Genomic DNA, 23516 nt, shown 5'->3' with positions numbered 1-23516 from the left:
TTACGTTTATCTGTATTTGTATATTTTTCATATTTTAGAATAAAATATTTTCGTAACCTCTCTTTTCTTTAAGATTATACAATCAAACTGCACAAAGTAGTCAAGAAAATGATTTGTATTTCAAATTCAAGCATTGTTGATTATTATTTAATCATCAATTTATTATGTAAATATCATATCTACAGAAATAATAACGTAGTGATGTCGTCGTAGATAATCTTTATTAACCAAAGTCATATAACTATAGGTATACAATTACAATTATAGACTAAATTATATGATACATTTACAAGAACTAATTTGTTGCACGTACTTGAGCATCGAAGGTTTATAGCAGGAATAATGATCCAAACCCTGATACATAGGACATTTCAAAACGTAATGCATCTTATCTTCGTCATTTAAGTTTCAATAAACACACAATATACTGTTTCTACCTGGATTGGCATAAATACGACCACATTCTATTGTTTAATTATGACTACAAAGCCTTAATTTGTAATACTTTTCTTATGAATATTTTGTATTGGTTTACACAAAAAATACTGTAAGTAGTAAATTCTGAACCATATATTGGTAACTTAAACATTTGCTTGACGTACCAAGCAAACCATGAAAACTTTCTTTTGACAATCATATAATATCTGTTTAATCAAAAATAATAAGCCATAAAATCTAAAAGCCTAAAATCCTTGATTCAACTAAATAGCACCCAAACCTATACTATAGAGCTCATTTTGTTTATAACCAATTTGTCTTATTACTAGGATAGTTCAGCAATTCATCATACAAACATTATAGCATTATAGCAGTCTTTCAAAACACAATTCGTCGTACACAATAGTTTAAACTAGTTTGAATAATTCTACACTTCCTAGTGTACAACGATAGCAACCTGCCTAGTTGATAATATACCATAAATTTATTTGCAGAGCTTTTTACTTTCAAAATATTCTTGCAACAATTCAAATGTATTTGCTCTACTGCTGGAGCTTTATGATTGTCCCAAATTTCACACCCATAGCACAGAACTCTACTAATATAAATTGCAGAGTGGCAATAAAGTAACGTAATTTAAATACAAATCTTTAGTCGTTCTACGAATGGCAAAACAGCCATTCTACCCTTTTCTGACAGTTCTTATTGCAATACATTATATTTACCATTTTGATATAACAACATACCAAGATAATAGAACCTATCTACAATCTCTATTTCCTGGTTATTATAAAACCATTTCCATTTCGATGGATATTATCACCAGCCCTAAAATCAACATTTTTTTGTTTTTGATATATCAACACTAAATGAACATTTGGAGGTATATATGTTGTCATGACATACAAATTTTAATTTGTATGAAAAAATGTACTTATAAATTGTATTTTGACTTGTAAATATTATAATTTGTCTAAAATACTCTTGGACAAGTTAAAATATGTACAATAAATTGTCAGAAATCACTTTCAACTTGTACCAGAATCTTTCATATCCATTTTATAAACTAGAGTCAGCTGAAGCTTTAATACATTGTTTGAAGGCAATGGAAAATATCACTGCAATTTCAAGTTTACACTAGACTCATAAAGAAGTAATTTTATTTGTTTGTGCATGTCATTGAACCATGACAACGTGAGTTACACTTCTACAATTGTATTTAGTGTCAACCACCTTTACATTTACAAGCAAGGTATCCATGGCCATATTCTTTTGATGAATTGGCGAACATCTACAGGAAGCGAGACTTTTCCTGAAGAAACTATCTCAGGTTTGAGACTATTCCAACTGAGCCTGTTAATGTATCAGCATGTGTTCCAACGCGATAACCAAATTCTGTGACTTCTTGAGTTACACCTCTAATACGTCTAGGGTCAGATTGTCCTCTTTGGGCCTGTGGTATTGGAATCCAACAGAAAGCTCATTCAATTTTTATTTGTTGTCTCTTGTTAGTTTTCCGCCTGACCTGAAAGTGCCCGTTTTCTCTCACACTGAATAGGAGTATATGTATCTTCATTGGGTCAATTTCAGTGGTAGTAGTAGTTTTGTTCTGTTCCTCAACTTGTGGGTTATTCTGATCCGATGTGTCAATTGAGTCATCAGAAATAACGTATTCATTATCATCAGTAGTAGTTTCAGAAGCAATTGTTTCATGATCGGTTTCATTTAACCTCCGTATTTATTCTTTCCAGATCTTCCTCAGTTTCAAGATTTGTAAGAAATTTCTTTGAAAGACGTAGACGACGACAGGTCGATTTAAGGCTCAGATCCAAACAGGGCTTTGCATGATATTCTCAATATCATACGAAGCACAGACAAAATCCTCAGTTTTAACTCCATAACTAATTTGTGAATGACATATAAGTTCACCCAGAAAATACTAACAACAGTTAAAGGAATGGGAAAAGTGTTCATTGCTTGTACCCTAAAGGCATTTGATTACTTACATGTATTATTAGACTATGGATATAATTCTGTACAAGTTGAAGGTAATTTTTGGCAAATTTTTGTAGCGTTGTATATTTGTTGTCATTACGCACAAAAGTCATCTAATACCCTAGATCAGCTATTTGTATTACCTACAAGCACAAACTCACATAATTAAGAATATAAGTCAATGCTATTTTCGAATTTATCAAAAATGTCGAAGTCATACAGTTTATAAAACGAAGATTTGGCTGGTTGTATGTAAACACATGCAATATATACAGTTTTATCTTTTTAAATAATACCCTTTCTAATACACAGCCATAAGTTGGAATCTGAGCCACATTGTTCTATAGTTAAAACATCATTAAAACACTCTTTAATCAAGATTATAATACCACCTCCCTGTGTTGATTTAGACTACTATCTTTGAATAAAAAACAATCAATAACCAGGAATTGATACGGAAACATTTTTATTAAAACAATATTATGTTAAAAATACAATAAAATAACAAATAAAATACAAAGAGGCAACATTTTCAATTGTATACCACCATTCACATTCCGGGATATATACTTAAATTGTCTCCGTTTGTATGGTCTATCACATCACTTCCATTGCATACATAGCTTTCGTCACAATCTATCTGCTTCACACGAGTTTGTTTAGTTTTAAGAGTCTTTTCCCATCGATGCATTTTGCACCTTCACTTTGGTCACCATCATCGTCGTCCGCCGTCGTAATTAAATTTTTTTTTAAAATCTTCTCCTCTGACACTACTAGACCTATTAGAACCTGGAATGAATGCTCCTTAGGGTTTTCTGCATAGGACTGGTGTGGCTGCTTTTACTGAAAAAAATTTAAGGGTCAGACAGAAGTCTTACACATATATCTCTAAAATATTTACAGCAAAATTCTTCAATGAAGTAAAAGTGTTCAGCATGACGAGATCACTTGTGCAAATTGTCGTGGTAGGCCACGTTTGAGTTATTGCTCTGTTCGGTGTTCCACTACATGACCAATAAGAGCCAAACTTGGTGTAAATGTTCCTGAGGGTAATCTGTACAGAACTGAACTGGGAATTAATGACCCGTAAAAAAACATGGTCGCTGTTACTACAATTCAAATATAGGGGTCAGAAGTTTTTTTTACAAATGTCTGTTTAATCGTCAAGTTAAGCAAAATTCCGGATAAAAGTGATCAGCATGATGAGATCTACCTGTGTGAAAATTTGTGTGTACATATGTAAAGCAATGTTGGAGTTATTGCTCTATTTCGATGATTTCTGTTGATTTTTTATTATGTTACGACTTTCAAAATTCTTATCTCAAACACAACTCCATAGAAGTAAACGAAAGTTGATGTGATCGTTCCATAGTAATGAGCGTAAGAAATGTTTAACTAAGAGAAAACATGCCGCTTTTTCAAAAATTAAAATGTTGCGTGTCAAGTCAGGTGAGCGATTCAGGCACTTTAGAGCCTGTAGTTAATATTGTTGTGGTCACGTTGCTCGCACTACCTGTTATTTCTCTTTTTTAAGGGATTGAATAAAGAAAAGGTGTATTGCTATTTATTTAGATAATTTTGTACGCCATTCAAATGATCGGGTTTCGATTCTTACTTTAAAAAATTGATTTGTTTGCAATAAGGCTTCTTGCATTGAACACATTAAGGTGAAGATATAATTAATATTAGTATCAGATCCTAAAATGTAACTTTTGCCCTGTCGTTTTCTCCATAAAGCAGTCATTAGTGTTGAGAAAATGAGGTCCATGACGGTTGGTTAATGTAACTTGGTCCCATGAGCGTGATTTTGCAAATACAATTAAAATTGGCATCATCTCATGTTTTTGTATCAACTGTCTAAATATTTCATAAATTCGCTGATTTAAAATTTTTAAACGATCACCATAGGATTTGATGGAAACTGGTTTGCTTTCTTTTTGTATGTCGCTTAAATCACAGGTAACCTTTAAGTTACAAAAAATATTGAAAAACTAGATAAACAACCCGCATCTAACTTAAAAGCAGCGACACTAGGTCCCCGATCGGGAAAGTGTTTTAAGCTTTTATTGAAACAAGTCAAGTTTGTAATGCCATGTCCAGTGTAATAGAGTTGTGAACAGCAGAAGTTAGAACTGTAGATTTGGACATAAACCCACAATGTAGGTTTTGCTGTAATAAATCTTTTTTCTTGTGTATTCATTCTATTCGTTATTCTTTTCTTTTAACTCTTTGTGTGTTCGTTTGGCAGATCATTTACCATTTTGCAAGACATTTAAGATGATGATATCCAGCTTAATTTCTCTTATTTTTAACACAGGGAAATTTAATAAAAAGTTTCCGCTGAACATAGTGACAAAATATTAACGTTATCTGATTAATAGGACTTATTCATCATTTATGTATTTACTCTGTCAGCTGAATCTCTATTTAGTCAAGGTTAAAAATTCCACATTCGTAGACACATTTAAAACTGTACTGTGTAACCTCAACATATTCTATTTGCTAATACATGATAACATCTTGTTTAGTCCATCTCTATATAAAATTGTTGAGGTTTATGATTATTAAACGGGTACATAGAGTAGCAATGTTTCTACGAAAACATTTGATATTTAACACTAACCGCATGACACATTTTTACAAGTAAAAAGTTGTATTGTCACTTTATCAATTTAGCATTCCAATTGAGATAAAACTATTACTTTAATATAAATGACAGCTGTTTACCAAAGTCTGTGCTCATTATGTTCAGAACTTAAATATAATGATTTATTAATCTAATGTCGGGTAGTCATAAACTCACCACATTGTTCAAGTTAATATCCTTTTATCAAATACATATACACATATTACGCATGTTTTGTTGTTTTTTGTTTTGTTTTTTATTTTACTTTGGTAAAAGGAATTTTTATAATAAATAGACACTACTTAAGTGTGTACTAAACTACGTTATTGTATTTCAATATTAGTCTTGTTTCGCATCAAATTTTAAATAGTCCATTAAATTTAAATAGACCTAATTCTTAGTCAAAATGTACATGCATTGATAGACAACGAGGTATTAGATACATTATCAAAACTAAATTTAGCATTTTGAAATTCGGTCCATTTTTCCCTATGAATAAACTATGATACATCATACCATACCAAATGGAAGATAACATTTGATTAAATTCCTGATGCATATACAATAGGTACAAATCTCATATATACGGATTGTGATATCAACTAGACGCATTGTTACTATCCATATTTAATGCATTGATAACGTAATTATTAATTAACATAATAATATGCTTTAAGTAACAGGAAAACTATTCATATGATAGAGATTGCCGAACCAGTCTATACAGAATGACTGGTTCTGATTAATCCGATACATGATGTTAGGAACATGTTCGGTAGATTTAATTTAGCTAACATTGCGCCTTATTTACATATCATCTGGAAATTATTAACTAAAAGACAACAAAAAACAAACAAACAAAAATGAGAGATGTTTGGTCAAAGGTTAATTCATTTATGATTCAGCATAGAATTATTGGATGCATAACACCAATAAAAAACACTTCATGTGTTGTTTGCGAAGAAATTAATGATCGAGATACCGGGTGAGCTTAATCTAACAGTATGATCATGATGTGGATATGGGCATAATAAATATAGTCGAACATTAAAATGACATTGTATATATGATGCAACAGATTGGAAAGGATTCCGTATATTTTCAGTAACATGAACGGACGCCTTAATCCTAGAAAACTGAAATATAAGCACAGATTTTAAAACAGAACAAAAATTTGAGACGTCAAAATTGTGATTTCAAGAATCAATGAATAAACACTAAGGTCGTGCTGAAATGCCAACCAAGTTAGGTAGCATGTCTTCACCAAAAGAAGGACCACGATGAACATGAATTCGATCACTCATTTCTTCGTATATAACAGAATCCATTTCGAACCCTTGCGATATTGTTGTGCATGTTCTTGCTTCAATCTATTATCATTTTAAATCTGAACATCTGAACATATCTTTGATCGAAACATTTTAATTTCATTTCTTCAATGTTTCGGCTCAAGTTAATTAATAGACGTTATCATTACGTGGTGATTTCTGTATTGGTCTTGTTACTGGCCCTCAGCCTGCTGCAATATAGCAAGCCTCATACCAATTGCTTTGGTAATACAGAAACCATGTGATAATATCATAATATGGTGACAATCATTAGTTCTACTACTCTTTCTGGTCATCAAAAAATATCAAACCGTGTGTCAATTACATGTGTATGAATAGTTTTCATGACTTCTTCCCGAAAATAATAGTGATGGGGCAACATCTTTACGCGAAGAAGACTAAAAAACAGAGTTATTTGACAGTCCAAATAAAACTTTTAGAAAACGTCGATTTGATTCCAATTTAAAGTAGATAACGGGCGTATGGTTGCATATAGAATACGAAAAATAATTACTGTAAGACAATTAGAAACTTTTATTCCTGATTCTATTCTGCTTTAACCTTCATGCATGACTTATTAAAAAAAAAGTCTACAAGTCACATTAGGTACAGTTTAAAACACATTGAATGATTGATGTATCGTAATAGTACATGTCACCACCTAATAGACTAAGTAACTATGCTACATTTAAACCGTCTACGTACAAAATGCACTGATTGATTCGTTAAATTTATGCCAATCAAATATGCACTGAATAATGCATGAAAGTTGACACAATAATGTAACAGATCTAGTAAGTGTCATTATTAGGTGTAAATGACATGTCAGGTGTGTAATTTAGATTTTATGTGGTTGATACTGTATTAGAATTGAAGCAAATTTTAATCTTTTTCTCCACAATAAAAACAATTATGCCTATCAATTAGGCAAACCTTAGAATGATGCGATCTAATAACGTTCTTTACGCAAAACTAGTATGACGAATGTATTTTACAGGTTTAGAAACACTTCTTCACCTTTTAGGTATGTAACCTCCGAACAGAAATAGATCACTGTAAGCTCTTTTCTGTGAATATGTTCATGCACATCAATTTCAAATATGAATTTAAATTTAAATGATTATCCAAAACATTCTGTTTTTAAGGTATATTAATTTTCAACGGTCAAGTGTTGGGACTGTGTATCTTTATTATTTCTATTCAATACTTGGTCCAGCTATGAAGAAGTAGTCGAATTTTTAAAAACATACTGGTATGTTCTTTTAACACGATGTTTTCAGTGTTTTTCTATTATTTGTTCGGTCTTAGTGCACATACTGTCATGCCTTTAAATTAGACTTATATGTATGTTTACCGTAGTTTAATATATTGTCTTGATGTGACATATATATCACACATATATCAATAAGTTTTCCTGAATTGCATGTTTTGTATATTTAAAGATGCCATTAGCTAAAATTTTAGTAAGTTTCTCCAAAACAACTACATACTTTCCGAATAAACCAACATGTATGATGATTTTACGTGTCTTTACAAATAAACAATACCTAGTTGTGAGGATATTGCTCGGTCATGATTTATCGTGTAACTGTTACATATGAAAGCCACTGCCGTACACCTTTGTGGGCACTATACCTGTCATTTTACACAACTGCCACCCCCGCTTGTTGTTCGCGTGATAATAATAAAACCTATTTACTATGTATTGTATATTTTTTCATTTATTTGTACAACATGAAATCGAACCGTGATTATTTTTACAAGAAGGCGTCTCGATGTACCAACCTCATGTTCAGTTCGAAGTTGTGAAGCGCCTGTCAGACTACAGCTAGGGATTTGCCAACTGTATTCCATGATCGGGTTTCAGACCAATTTGTATCTAATAGAATGTACACGTAATTACTGAAAGAAAACTTGGGCCATAAAAACAACCATTTCGACAATAGTTTCTGAATTTTTATGTTCTCAAAATTTAAGAAATTTCCAAGCATTCTAAACCCTGCTACTCCTGTGTAGTGATGCACATGTCATTTTGTGTCTCTTTTGTAATTTGTATTTCTTCGGTTATTTAAGTTGGTATGTACAAATATAAACGGGCGATGCTATTCCATATCAATAGTTACCAAACCTTTTAAACCATGCAAGTCAGTGATTTGTTGAGTTAAACAGATGGGTTGTAATTGCACGTGCATCAACTCATGAATGTACATATGTACCGCATACACACTCAATGTTTTTGGTACAGTTAATGAAAGTATATTTGCATGCATTCGTAACTTTAATTGTCACCAGTAAAACTCATGAATTTTCTACAATGTTTGTACTATCATATTATAATGCAAATAGCAATATATAATAAAAATGCCTTGAAGGTGGCGACAGAATACTGATAATGAAGTCATGCTTAGGATATTACATTAGAATTCTTAAATTCACAAACATTGGTTTACAATACCTCTCATTGTTTTTTTATGCGTTATTAACTATACCTTCATTTAAATAAGTAAAAAACGATTTAAAAAATACATTCTGAATCAAATCTTTATCTTTTGTGTAACAATGTTTTGTAATGCATAAATATACAAATATATACTCTTCGTCCTGTAATAAATTTTGTTGTCTTCATATCCTTTGACCCACAAATGATACCTAATTAATTCGATTTTTTTTTAATTTTCCATGTCCTGTTCGCCACCTACACAATTATGAACGACCAAATGTTAAACACAGGATATTAGCGGTAATAATCATCCATCAGTTATACACCAAAACAATAGTCGTATACTATCAGCCTGTGTTTTGTACTTATTTCTATTGAATTGATGATATCGATCTTGTTTTGTCTTTCAAGAATCAGTCGCTGCAAGAATCCGGCACTGTGTGAAACGTCGTCAGAAAAAAAGAACCCTCTCTTTGACAGTCAAATTTCAGTACCCATAAGTCAGGGTTGAACACCAGATTTACCATGTTTATTCCTAAACAAACAAATACATGGAATTACAAGTGCACAGTTGATCCAAGGTCGGAATGGACAAACTTCAATACAATTTCAGATGTGTAAAGCCCGAAACTGTGCTTTACTTGATGGTTTAAATGATTTGTACTTACAGTTTATCACACCTTTTCACTAAAGGTTGAGTATTCTGAAGTTGACTGTAGGATAAATATACAACCCTTTCAAACCATATCTCAATATTATCAGTAAATGAAAGCTATCAATAAAAGCAACTTGATATTTCACTAAGTCAGAGAATTGTATAAGCAAAAAAAGTGAATCTAACATCAACCATATAGCAAAATCACTGTTGGTAACTACATATTTCTTAAAACAAACCATTTTGAAGTATTTCTTCGAATTTATATGAAATAATACGCAAATATAATGTTGTAGTAATAATTAAACTTTTAAGCAAAGTGTACGCACAATAATTTACTCAAAGCGAAACGTTTTTTTTTTTTTTTTTTTTTTTTTTTTTGCTTTTTTGTTTGTTTTGTTTTGTTTTTGTTTTTGTTTTTTTTTTTTTGAAATAAACGTTATCTTAGAAAATACAATGGGCTTCATAGAAATTACTACCAAAAATGCATGCTAAACAATATCATAAAGATTCAAATGATTAAAGATAAAATGATTTTAGTTTAAGTGAATAGGGTATTTCGAAAGCGCCAATAGAATATATATTTGTTGATTTCAACCTTATAAATCTGTATGTTCATTTAATAATCGTATTAATTAAACAAACTACCATTCGGTATTTAACTTTTAGTTATTCATGTTCTTTTTATACGATTTTTTTTAAAATTGTAATTGTATTAATTTCATTAAAGATAACAATAAAGTTTAAAATATGTGTAGTAAATATTATGTGTAATCTTAAAAAGGATCCCCACACGACATATATATTTCTAAACAATATGAAACTGATATAATTATAGAAAAAATCGTGGTCTCTAACACCTGGTACAGTGATCATCTCTTAAAAATGATTCACGTTTAAGACTTTGTCATTTTTAAATCATTTTACGCCATGACCGCAAATTTTAACAGATTATCTTTTTACCTTTGTTGGTAACTACTTGATTGATTGTTAAACAAATGCCTTTTTAAATAATCATTGAACTACAGCTAAATCAAATCAAAAACTCGTAAAAAATATCCTTATCTATTGCCTTTAATGTGTGCAAATAATAAGTTAAGAGAAATTATTCTGTTTACAGTATGTATGACTAGTCTAATTACATCTTGAAACATAACAAAGAAGAAATATAAATTAGGGGGACAACATCGAAGAAGTACTTAAAGAAGAAAGCACAAAACTGGCCATACCACACACTGGGTTGAATTCAGTTTCTCCAGAAGAAGCAGACATTCCTCCTTGAAGAAGTAACCCACCCACTTCTCGTTGAGGGTAAAGTCCAGAGAAAAAGGAAGAATATTTATGACAGATTAATTATTTTGCAAACATTTCTTAAGATTTACTTCAAAACCTAAAATCCCGCAACTTTTCGGAAATTGGTTCTCTCCAAACTTTTGACTTCTCGACTCTTTACACTACGTTGTCACATGATAAATTAAAATCTCGTTTGAAAGGTCTTATTCGTAATTTAATTTCCTGATTCGACAAATTATGTTGTTCTTGGTTACAAATCCACATATTTTTTCTAAAACATCATAGAAGGGTAAAGTGTGCCACGCAGAAAAGCAGGTTTGCAATATGCTTGATTTCCTCATTGATAACATATTCGTCACATTTGGAGGAGTTACTTTTCAACAAGTTGGTATTCCAGTGAGCACTAATATTCATACGAGACTGAATTTCTTCAGAATCTCGTAAAGAATAAAACTATAAAAGATGCTAAATTCTTTAACTTAACATACAGATATATTGATGATGTATTGTCCATCAATTACCCTGCTTTTGGTAATTGTTCCACCAGTGCTCGAGATACAGGAGACTACAGAAACAGCTTGTTCTGCATCTTTTTGGACCTACATCTCGAATTTGACAACAGTTATCGTCTCAACACTAAGATTTATGATGAAAGAGACGACATTAATTTTAATATCATAAATTTTTATTACCTGTGCAATATTAAACCTTCATCTACTGCATATGGTGTTTATATCTTACAATTGATTCGCTATGTTCGAGTCTGATTTCCTTGAACGCCATAAATATCTGCGTATAACAGACTCCTGAATCAGGCGTATTAGGCAATGCGTCTCAAAAGGTTTCTTATCAAATTCTGTTTTAGATATCAGTCCTTGGTTGAAAAATACTCTTTTTCTTCTAAAATAATGAGTATTTTTTTTTATTTCATTTATTTATTTATTTATTTATATATTTATTGTGAACTGTTCTTTATGCTGATGTGAGCGCTGATTTACCGATTATGATGCAATAGCATGCAAATGCTATTTAATCACCACTGGTATATTCACGCTGCAACGGAAGAGGGAGGTAGCGCGCTGTAAAACCTAGATTTAACCCACCATTTCATTTGAAATGCCTGTACCAAGTATTGACCATTGCGGTACCAGATGCTTCGGTGGTGTACTATCTATTTTGCCAGATTTATTTTGGACTTGACTTGATTATGGATCGTATTGGTGTTCGGTAATTTTGTTCTAATCCCTATTGTTTGTTTTATGTTTAGCATAATGAGATATTTTTAAAGTTCGTCTGTGAGCGTGTGTATGCTCAAATGTACGCATTTGTTCTTTTCTGCATTCTATTTTGATTTGTCTTATACAATTTGAAATGTAAAGTTGCTTCTATTTGTCTTGTTTGCAATCATTAATGAAATATATTATATTTTGATCAAGAATTTACATTAAATGATGTTTTCAAAGCATTTTTATGGAAAGTAATTGTCAATTGTTGTTTTCCTAATGCTTTTCGTGGGTACTTTTAATGATGAATTGTTTTGGATTTTGAAAATTATAAGTAAAAACATAGAATACATTGCGTTTCGGGGCTAAACATCAAAACAACTTTTAAAAAATCTTTCGAAGAGCAACCAGTCTTAGTAAGATTTAAAATTCAATCCAGCAAATTTAAGACTGAAAACTGTTTGTAGTTCGATTCTACCTACTCAACTTTAATTTTTGTCTGGGAATATTACATAACAGTAATAAAACATAGGTAAAAAGGAGCACAAATACTACAAGGAATGCATTACTTATATAAATGGAGAGTGGGAAGGTAAAATATCAAACAAAAATACGCCAATCAAGCATATACAGGCTGTATACATATAGACACACTTCTTTCCACAAATGTATAAATCAAACTTCAATTTATCAGATCGACACAGTTTAACACGTTATAAACCAAAATATTTATTCAGCCAAATTTTGCCTTATAATACTTTGTTTAAGATTGTGCGTCATAATAATTTTACAACACCAATACTACATGTTCAGATCAAATAAACGAAATTCCATTTAACGATCAAAATATTGACTTTCTATTATAGACGTGTCTTGTTAAATTCCAAAGTCAAACGTGAATCCCTCATGCACTTTCCTTCTGGCACAAATTAAATATTATATATAGGGTAAGGTTAACATTGCTGAAATACCTCTTAAAGGTACGTAATGTTGGTAGTAGAACATCTCGTTATAAAGTTGTATCTAAGCAAATTTTGTTGTAGTGCTTTACAAGTATTTAATAATTCAATGTTAGTTTGAACATCACCAAATAAAGTCAAATATTTTCAGCCATAAGATATTAGTTATTTATTATTTACATTATTACACGTTTCAAACATGCCCTTAACTAATCATGCATGAAGTCTCAGCTACTGATCTATCATCATGGAGGGATTTCCGCGATCGTGATAACCGCCCCAGTAGTACGTACATATTAAAAGAATTGAAAAGTACGAAACAGATCAGAACACACAGAGGCAAAATATATTAAAAAGCAGCAGTACCTATACGAGACATCAAAACTTATTTATTAGCTACTGCATTAGATGAACGTTTTATACCAAAATAAAATATCTCTCAGTTTTAATTTCTAGTGTGTCGTTGCTGTTAGAATGTTTGTATTAGTATGATGTACTGTGTTTACTATTCGGTAGGATACAGCTTTCGAGTTTTCGCATTTTGTTCTTACAACATAATTAAAATCCCTTAGAAACGTCTACATTGCCACTGAAACATAACATTTAGATAACCAAATCAGTTACGTCAAATACCCAAGGTTGTTAATTGGGCGAAATTTCAAAATACATGTACGTCTTATACTGGTTTCAAAGACCTACATTCGATCAATGGTGCATAATTTTAGCTGTGAACTTTCAAAGTATTATTTATTTTTCTTAAAAATAGTGATAGGAATAAAAGGTTATCTGTATTTACAGTGCATGAATGGGGATTCACCAGATTTATTTTGTATTTGATTTTAACCTGGATGAACTGTTATACTATTCACAAATGCAGGAAAACATTAATTTAGATTTTGTTTCAATGAGACATTGAATTGTATGGTGTGATCTTGGTTGTAGGCGTTTAGCATGTATTTTAATATAAAATCGTGAAAATGTAGGTAAATGTAGAAATTCCAACAATATTCTAAGGTTAGAGTGCATTAGTAGCAGACAATTCAATCAATGTACAAACTACAGGAAACTACTTGTATGGGTGATTGACAAGTCACGTGATAATATAACAGAGGGTTTCCTGTGAAAAAATAAAGTGAAATCAGTGAAACGATGATGGACGATATGAAATGCGAGATAAAAAGCGAACTGAAATGTTACGTCATATTGTGTTATCTTTTATCACTAAAATGCAAATGTAACTTATATCCTCCAAACCAAACCAAACCTCTGAAATGGTAACAATGTTTATCACTTCTATTAACATGAAAATACAAATTTAGCATTATAAAAGAATCATACAAGACACAGGGGCAGCATTCATTTTTTATCTATATTTTGAGTTCTCTGTTGTATTATCAACTTTTCATGAACTATATGTATAAAAAAATTGCTTAAACTTTATTTTTGTCTGACATACATATATTTCTACAAACTGGTCTTCACCAATTGTCAAATATTACTGTATATGTACAAACTCTGAAAATTGATTATGAACCCAGAAATAAATCAGTCGTGTATAATCCGCAAATACAATGTTAGCGCATGGCGTAGTTTCCAAATATCAAATTCTTAACCAGCCTAATTTGTAAAAGTCTTTTTTTATTTTCTTTGATCTGCAAAAGAATGTGTAATAATTAAAATCCATACAGATGAGTTCCATTTTCATTTGGTCTTTTGTTTTTAATTTACCGTTTTTAGTTATTGTTTTTATTATTATTATTATTATTTTTTTTTTTTGGGGGGGGGGGGGTTTTTTGTTGTCGTTGTTGTTGTTTGTTTGTTTTGGGGTTTTTTTTTTTGTGGGTGGGGGGGTGTTGTTTGTCGTTGTTTTATCGTTTTATTAGTTGTTGCTGATAGGTGTTTTCTTTTTTTTTTCTTTTTTTTTTTTTGGGGGGGGGAGTTGTTTTGTTGTCGTTGTTGTTGTTTGTTTGTTTGTTTGTTTGTTGTTTTTTTGTTTTGTTTTGATTTGTTTTGGGGTTTTTTTGGGAGGGGGGCTGTTGTTTGTCGTTGTTTTAACGTTTTATTAGTTGTTGCTGGTAGGTGTTTTTTTTCTGGGGGCGGGGAGTTGTTTAGTTATTGTTGTTGTTGTTTGTTTGTTTGTTAGTTTGTTTGTTAGTTTTTCGCTATTTACACATAAATATGCTTTGCGGGAGTATGGAAAATGGTTTATATATAATCCCTTTCCTGCCGTGCCAATGATGAGGGTATTGCACAGGCATACATGAATACCGTTCAGTTTAATGCTGGCTTCAATGTGTCAGTATTTATTAACATTTTTAGCGCATGTTTGCAGACGTAGACAACCTCGTGCTCCCCACAAACTCCCAATCGACTCCAATGTTATGTTCGATTACTCAAATATATATGTTTCCCATTTACAAATAAATTCTTAACAGTAAACAAATTAGCACATTAATTAAAGAGAGCGAAAGGTTTGGTATCTATTGCATTATGAAAATGCAATAGGGTTGACCCTTCCAATATAGATTATAAAATACATCACTCATATTAACTTTATTAATTTCCACTTGCTCCTGCTTTGTAAAGGACATGCTTGTAAGGACTATCACACTTATGATAAAGAACTGACCCATATCTAAATCTGGAATGATTTGTTTATAATTATGTTTAAAACTAAGTTCACATTTTATTGATAACAAATCGTTCGATGTCTGTGTGATATCTGCATGAGGCAAGTGTATACGGTACATGTCAAACAACTCAGAAAGCATTGTTGTTTTGGTTAATTTCTGTATTTGTTTTCTTTCTTGCTTTTTTGTTTTTGTGAGATGAGAGTTTAAGTTTTAGGTCAATGAATAACAAGAGTGGGAATGTTTGACGTTCTGAGTGGATATGCAAGAATTGAACATCGGTGACCAAGATCTATAAAATAGTTTTCTTGTAGTATCCCATATATCATCATGTAAATATCATCACATCATTACCGGTTTCAATATAGTCGGTACAACTTCCTGTAGTCTGAGTTCATAACCTATCCTATAGCAACAGTTTTACGCTATTCAAGTATGTTTACATTGCATTTCATAAGCCAATGCATGTTGTATGTCACCATGAAATATGGAAGCATTAAGTGACAGTCTTTAATATCGAATGCTAAAATTGATGTTTGTTTGTTTGTTTGTTGGGGTTTAACGTCCGAGCAGCAATATTTCAGCTATATTCAGACAATGAACATGAAATGGATGATAAAATGAACATGAAATGAAAAAAAGAAAGGATGGGACACAAGGATAATAGGGTCGACAAATTTTGATTGCCACTGGAAAAAGGGGGATGGGTAAGGTCGGGCAATTTAACCTCCTGTGGTGGAGCGCAAAGGTTCCTACTCCTATCGAATACCACAGCAGGGTTCTTTAACGTGCGAGGAACGTGGCATCTTTCCCAAAACTGTGCACCACTATGGTTTGCGGTCAGGTTTTCCGTATTATAGCCTGACAACCCCAGCATGTAACACGCCAGGGGTACCCCATTCAACCACCTGGGGCACACATCCCAGTTGCTCTGTGGGCAGAGCGCCTAGCCCCCGGCTAGGTTTCTGAGCACTATTTAGTCGCCTTATACGACAAGCTTAGCGCTGCTGCAGGCCTATTCTTTTAACACCCGGACCTGCACGGGGCGCTAAAATTTAAGAGCGAAATAGAGGTAGTAAAATGGTAGGTAGGACACAGGGAAATATTCCGTACCTGGCACGTGGCACATGTAAATACTATGGTCAATTCTGAAGGAATTTTAGAGAACAAATTAAAAGGAGATTAACATGGTAGTATTTAAATAGATTTTTTAAATTTTTTTTTCAACACGTGTTACGAGTATAACATCTCATGGTGTAAAAATGAAACTTACAGATGACTCAATCCTGACTGCTAATTAATCCTTTACGTTAAATACTAAAAATGAAGTACATTTTAGGACCTTCAGCAGACCTTTTTAATTTATATATAATTTGATATTGATTTCTTTCTGTCACCTTGGTAACTTTACCGTCAAATGTACTTTGACCTAAGTTTAAAATAGCATAATTCTAGTGTGATAACTTTGTTTTAATTTCAAAAATTATTCGAGGAAAATGTTCATGTGTACTAATCTTACAATAACGTCATAGATATATCACAAGGTCATTTGTGACGCAAATGAGAAAACTAGAAATTCCGAAAAACTGTCTGATGCTTTTTTCTAGTTCGTACACGGTTATCGTTCTTTATTAAAAGTTTAATATGCAACAATGTTTATCAATATTCACGAACTATTCACCAATAATAATTCTGTTACAATTTTTTTTTTTTTAATTACAGTAATGATTTGAGACTCTAACGTCAAAACTGTACACAAAATTGCTATAAATGTGAAATGATTTCAACGTTACTTCTAAATATAAAGTACTCCAAACCATGCATGTTCATTTCAAATAACCCGGATTTACATTTGCCAATCAACAGAGAAAATATTGCCCAGAGTCATGAAAAATTGCGAAAAAGGAAAACATACAAATGTAAGCAACATACTGTTGTTTTATCGATAATGCACTTAACTTTTCTACGCTAGGTCTTAAATTTAAAAGTGGCATTGTAACTTTATATGATGATTTTGTTGACTTTTTTTTTCTTGAACTGTTGTATGAAGTAAAACTGTTTTGTGGGAAAAAATGTTCGTATGACAACTATCTGATCAACCAAAGAAGCGGAAAGAAGGAGACAACTAATAAATTATACATGTATAAAATATACATGTACATGTACAGCATGCAAACCCAGATGAATCAGTGAAGCAGGTATTGTCCGTTTTTCTACAAACACCCTCCGAAATATCATGTTGACTGATGACTGTACATGTAACGCAAGATCTCTTTGGTTTGAAACTTTAACGCAAGGCTCAAATATTCAGTTTTGTAACGCTATAGGCCATTATGTCTACCAATAATCAGGATGGTAATGAGGGGTTGTTCGGTCCCTTGTTGTTGCTGTTAAGGCCTTAGAACAAGAAAAGTGTCCATGGTCCTGAATCCCATCGTACTTTCTTTGTAGAGAATTTAAATCTGGTTAGCCTGACTGGAGTTAACACACTTAAATGGCCAACAGATTTATGACGCAGTTAGGCAGTAGACTCTTGTAAGATATTTCAACCACTTCCATTTTTCGAATACACATACTTAATTGACAGAGGAAATTTATTGTTATATTCAATAATCGTCTGAATGTGGAAGTCTAAAGGGGAGAGGTCATTTTTTCTAAAACGGAAAAAAGCTATAAATTATGTAAAGATGTGCATCCTGATTCATACTCATGAAAAAATGTAATACATGTATTTGTCTCCCGAATTTTCTCGGTGGAAAAACGTGAGATTTTTTAAAATTACGTGAAGGGGTACTTCTTAGCTATGCTTCTAATCAAACATTATAGAAGACTCGAAGTTAGTACACCAGTGTCAGCATTTATAAAAGTCAGTCTCATCGTCAGACTTATATTTGCAAAGTGAACTAAGTATTAAATTGACAGCTGACGCACCGACCACTGTTTTACCGTTTGGGGGAGGGGTGGGGCTTTGTACTTTGTTTGGGAAAAAAATGTTCACAATGCAAAAGAAAAGGTTCTTTTACTCGTCCATTAAAAAATAATGATTCTTTATCTTCCCCATTACCCCAATACTTAACAAGGCAGATTTTTAAGTGAAAATATTGACTTCGGTTGCTAATTCGGTTCGACCGTATCTAATAAAATTTTGCTCTTGCACAAAAAAAATCTCATCGCCCCCTCCCTTCCCGATAAAAATGGCAGGTGCCCTTATGATTTCTTTTATTCAGGATTTGAGAATGTTTACAAGTCATCACTACTGTTTGTTGTGCTCCATACTTATCTACATAAAGAGGTGTAATAGATGTATATAAGATTGAAATAACGAATATGCCCTCCATCCAGGAGCCTTTTCGGGACCTATGACCCGAAAAGTTTATTTTGACCTTGACTGTCATCTGGTGTATTGGGATGGATTACGATAGATTAACTCAAGTACTACATTTATATCCAGATAATTTTTAAAATATTTCAATTTACGTCAATGTGTCAAGATTTACGCAAATTATTCTAATTTTATTCGTGTCACATTCTGATCCAGAAAAATTCGGATGACCTTCCAAGAAATAATCATATTAGCCCTTCATTTGACCTTCTTTACAGCAATTAAGAATTTTTATAGTAGTTTTAAAATACTTGTTTATTATACGCACTAATTTAAATAGTAATTCAGGGCTTCCGTAAAATTCTCTGCTACGTTTTGTTGATGAAATTGCTTGTCGTACTGGACAACACATATTCATACATTATGCCCTATTGAATATACTTTTAATATTTACGTGACTTTTCTTATGTTCTTCTCCTGAATACTCATTACGCTTGACCATGTTATTTTTGTTTTGTCTAGTTTTTTTAACGATTACATATAATATAATATAATGTAATTTAAAATATACTACCATTTACAATTTATATTCCAAGCTTTACTATAAACTAAAAAATACGGCAATATTTTGCTTTACATATAAAATCTAATAATTTCTAGACAATACCCTGCCGAACGACACAATGAATGAAAATACTTAGGTATACAAATCTTTCGTCATATGAATATATAATACTCTGTTGTAACTGTCTTTTATAAATAATTTTTTTGTATTGGAAATCCATGTTTTTTTTTGGTATGATTGTTTTGTTTTATTCTGCAGCCCTTTCGCGGGCAAACTTTGTTTTATCGGCTTTTAAAGGTATAATACGAATAAATGAGCTGTCCCTCGACGTTTATCACTAGTAATATTTTTGTTGAAAAATTAACGACACAATCGAAAGTTATTATGAATAGGGAAGTTCTTAAGAACATGTAACTATTTAGTTTTAAGATAAAATAAGCAGGTGCTCGCTACTTATATTGGAATTAAGATAACGATGACAACTGTCAGAACCGTCTGTTTGTAACCTGACAAACAGCAACGTTAGTTAAAAGTAAGATTTCTATACTATATTTCTATTACTTTGTTAATGGATCTAAACTTTGTAAATCGAGTAAATGGTATTTTTTTTTGAAACTGAATTAACTATAACTGTTTCATTTGTTGCAGAACCAACATGATCAAACTCTATACTTTAGTTAGAGGATTGCTATTTTCCTGTACCCTATACTTGTCGTCATTTTCTCATCCGATTAAACGACAGTCTGACTTATTCTCGAAAAACAATTTCTACGCGAATTTAGTGACAAATTCCAAAACTAATGTTGACAGAGACAGGTCGGCGCTACCGTCGACAGAAAACAGCAATATAGTTCTTAGAGGCAGCCATTCTTACGGTGAACCTGGTAGGGGTTCATATAGTGGCCAGAGTGGTGATCCTATGGGTACAGGACTTAACCCTTTTAATACTGACAATAGGGCTGGAAAATTAAAGGGGCTGTTTTTAGGCATCAGTGCTGGTTCGACATTTTCAAGTGGAGCTACTGGGGATTCTGGTCCGTTTGCGTCCGGAGCAAACGAAATTTCAGCAGGTCCCTTTGATAGCGGTGCCAACGGAAATTCGGCAGGTCACTTTTCAAGCAGCGCTAAAGGCAGTTCAGCTGGACGGTTTTCTACTGGTGCCAATGGTAATTCCGCTGGACCATTCTCTGGAGGAGCAAAGGGGAACATAGGACCTTTCAGTGGATATAGCAAAAATGATGGTAAATTAATAGTTCTATATATCGTATTTTCCTCGAATTAAACACACTTATGTTTACAAACTATATTTTCTATTGCAAGACACACTCTCATTGGTTTGTTCATACTCTTGGTGAGATTTGATTTCCTAAGTTGCCTCTCAAGAATTGAATCCTGATCACTTACTTTTATGCAGAGAATTCTGCTTTATACTTCACGTTTTTGTAGGAGGTAAAACGCCATTCCCTGTGTCTAAGGGCAACGCTATAGACTTCTCCCGGCTTTTTCCGCTTGATCAAAAATTATCCACTGGAGGTAAGTCGACAGCTTATAGTTTAAAAGATGCGCTAGGATGCTTCGAAAGTATTTAATAGTATGAGTCACTTATTTGATTATCGTGTATAACTAATTCCTTATGTAGGAATGTTGATCAGTTGTATGCGCCCAAATTGAATATTTTAGTCTAAAGTTGAATTTTATACACATCAGTTTTACATTTATAATGAATAGAATGTATCACTTTAATGTTAAGCATAATGTTAAGGAACTCACGTTTCTAATTAAAGAAGAACTAATTAACGAATTTACATAGGCATATTGTATCAACTCCGACACAGACACTCTAGTTGTATTCGATTCAACAGCCTCATAATCCCAAAATAAATCCGCATATTATACTAGTACTCTGTCGGCATTTGTAATGTTTTAAGAACTGCTTTTATAAAATAAGAAGATATAACTGTTATTCTCAGTATAACATTTACTTTAATTTCAAAAATAGCGATCAAGTTAGATCCTTAAATCTTTTTTTTTTTTTTTTTTTGATGACGCAGGAATGAACGGTCCATTTGAAAACAGCAATATGAAGGGAGGTCCCGGGGGATTGACGGGTGGACTTTTTGATATGGGATCCAACGATGGACCAGGTGGACTAAATGGTGGACCCTTTATTTCCAACAAAGCAGAGAATGTTGGGCCTGGAGGTCTAACAGGTATTTGGGGTTATGAATCAAGTTAATATGATTTTTTATATTGTTTACTGCATTATCGAATTGTTATCGGCTAGCCAGCGTTTTAAAATAGGTCCAATTTTCACCGATATAACACATGCCAAGCGAAATAACTCTAGTAATTTAAGTAGTATTGATTTCGCTTGCACTGATTAAAAAATGACATAATTTTTCAGGTGGAAATTTTTTGGACAATACAGATTCAGAAGTTGACTCAAAATTTGATACTTCGGAATACGAGAAAGAATTGAAAGAAATGTTCTCAACGGATTCAACCAGTTCACGTGGTGATGGTAATCCCTTTGACCCAGATTCTTACAGTACTGAAATTAACAATGCTGGTACAGGGAGGACACGTCTCAGCTCGGGAGGGGCTAAACAATATCGACAATATCACAAAACGGTGAACCACTATAATTCTTACTCACCAGGTATGGTCGTTAAATTGCACTTGTTATGGTAGAACTTATATTTTATAAATGAATATAAAAATAATTCATAATATTCAATCTAGGTAGGATTAGACGGATAGTTAGCCCATGTATCACAATTTCGAAAGAAATATGTTTGATGTGACATTAGATTTTTGTCTCCGTGAAGCTGAGTTTTGGGGTATTGGAATAATTACTTGAAGTAATTTGAATATCAATAATCATCAAGGCCATAGGAACAGAAAAAAAAATGATTATTTTGAATACTTGAGGTAACCAATAAAGTCTATAGGAAATTGAAGTCTGGCATCCTAATACAAAGGAAATCATCAAGTGACGAAATATCTCTTTCAAAATTAATTTTTAAAAATCTTAAGCCTACACCTTCAATTTTTCAAGGAAGTTAAAAAATCAGATATATTTTTCACTTGGCATTTCATAGACTTGGCTTGTTGTCATTGAATGCTCCTGATAAACCACTCATTACATCTCTTATTTATTTACAGAAATACACGTTATAATAAAAGTTCTACCTTTCCCCTTTTATTAACCATACCCCTAACTAATGTCCATTCATTATAGGTAACAGCAATCCATCATTTCGCCATGGCAACACAGATATAAACAATTCGTACAAAACCCCGTTTAACGAAAACACAAACTTCAACGAACTTCTGTCGACTCCATTTGAATCTAATCAGATCAATGGACTACAGCGAGGAAGAGGGTATAACGATCAATCTATTGGGACGCAATATTCGCCGTTCAAGGCTGACCACGGCTTGACAGGAATGGCTGCTATGAACAACCCGGGAGGAAACCCGTTCTCCCAAGCTGGATCTATGCTGGGACGAGGTGAGTTAATATATAACGTTAGATAAAACTATCACTTTTGTTTCAGTAAATAAATGAGACCTCTAAACATGTACCTGAAAATTTAAGAATCATTTGTTGCATGCCTAAGAAAATGACCCCTGCAAACAAGTTCAACTTGTTCTTCAATATTTTTTCAACCTTTGCATTCAAGACGACGTCATTATCTTCTGGTCATTTGATGCGTTCCATTCGTATGTGTACATCTGCTGAACTGTGTTGCTACGATCAGCTTCACGTATTAAATTCGTATTATTTTTACTTTCAGGATAGTAGCAGTTTCAAGGAAATAAAATATATAAAACTTGGGAGTTTGTAATAGTTGTGATATGCTTCCAATAACAACACATCATTGATATGTCAATGATATTTTATGTCCATTCAAAGATGGGGGCTTCCGTCTTCACAATCACATTCAGACTGTTCTATTTGTGAATCCACAACAATTGCTCAATAGTAGTTTTTCCTTACGATAAAATTCTTATATCGTCTCCTAACTTGTCCAAATAA

General features: G+C 32.5%; 1 protein-coding gene across 3 annotated transcripts in view; it reads left to right on the top strand.

Annotated features, from left to right (window-relative positions):
- Nucleotides 1-23314, top strand: part of LOC148617397 (uncharacterized) — a 55899-nt gene extending 32585 nt beyond the window's left edge. For 2 of the 3 annotated variants that reach the window (XM_088584991.1, XM_088584992.1), the window contains exons 3-8: nucleotides 20123-20715; nucleotides 20921-21007; nucleotides 21526-21684; nucleotides 21879-22133; nucleotides 22716-22988; nucleotides 23275-23314. In XM_088584991.1, coding sequence (XP_088441117.1) covers nucleotides 20123-20715; nucleotides 20921-21007; nucleotides 21526-21684; nucleotides 21879-22133; nucleotides 22716-22988; nucleotides 23275-23279 — 1372 coding nt within the window. In that variant the 3' untranslated portion in view covers nucleotides 23280-23314. Of the gene's footprint in view, nucleotides 1-19919; nucleotides 20007-20122; nucleotides 20716-20920; nucleotides 21008-21525; nucleotides 21685-21878; nucleotides 22134-22715; nucleotides 22989-23274 lie in introns of those variants that run through there. The other variant, XM_088584993.1, reaches the window with a different exon arrangement.
- Nucleotides 23315-23516: the final 202 nt, after the last annotated feature.

The sequence above is a fragment of the Perna viridis genome, chromosome 5, assembly GCF_037379345.1.
Source record: "Perna viridis isolate PV_CMFRI_1.1 ecotype Kerala chromosome 5, ASM3737934v1, whole genome shotgun sequence".
NCBI classification, from domain to species: Eukaryota; Metazoa; Mollusca; class Bivalvia; order Mytilida; family Mytilidae; genus Perna; species Perna viridis.
The sequence above is the reverse complement of the archived record's forward strand: the minus strand, read 5'-3'. Positions and strand labels throughout refer to the sequence as shown.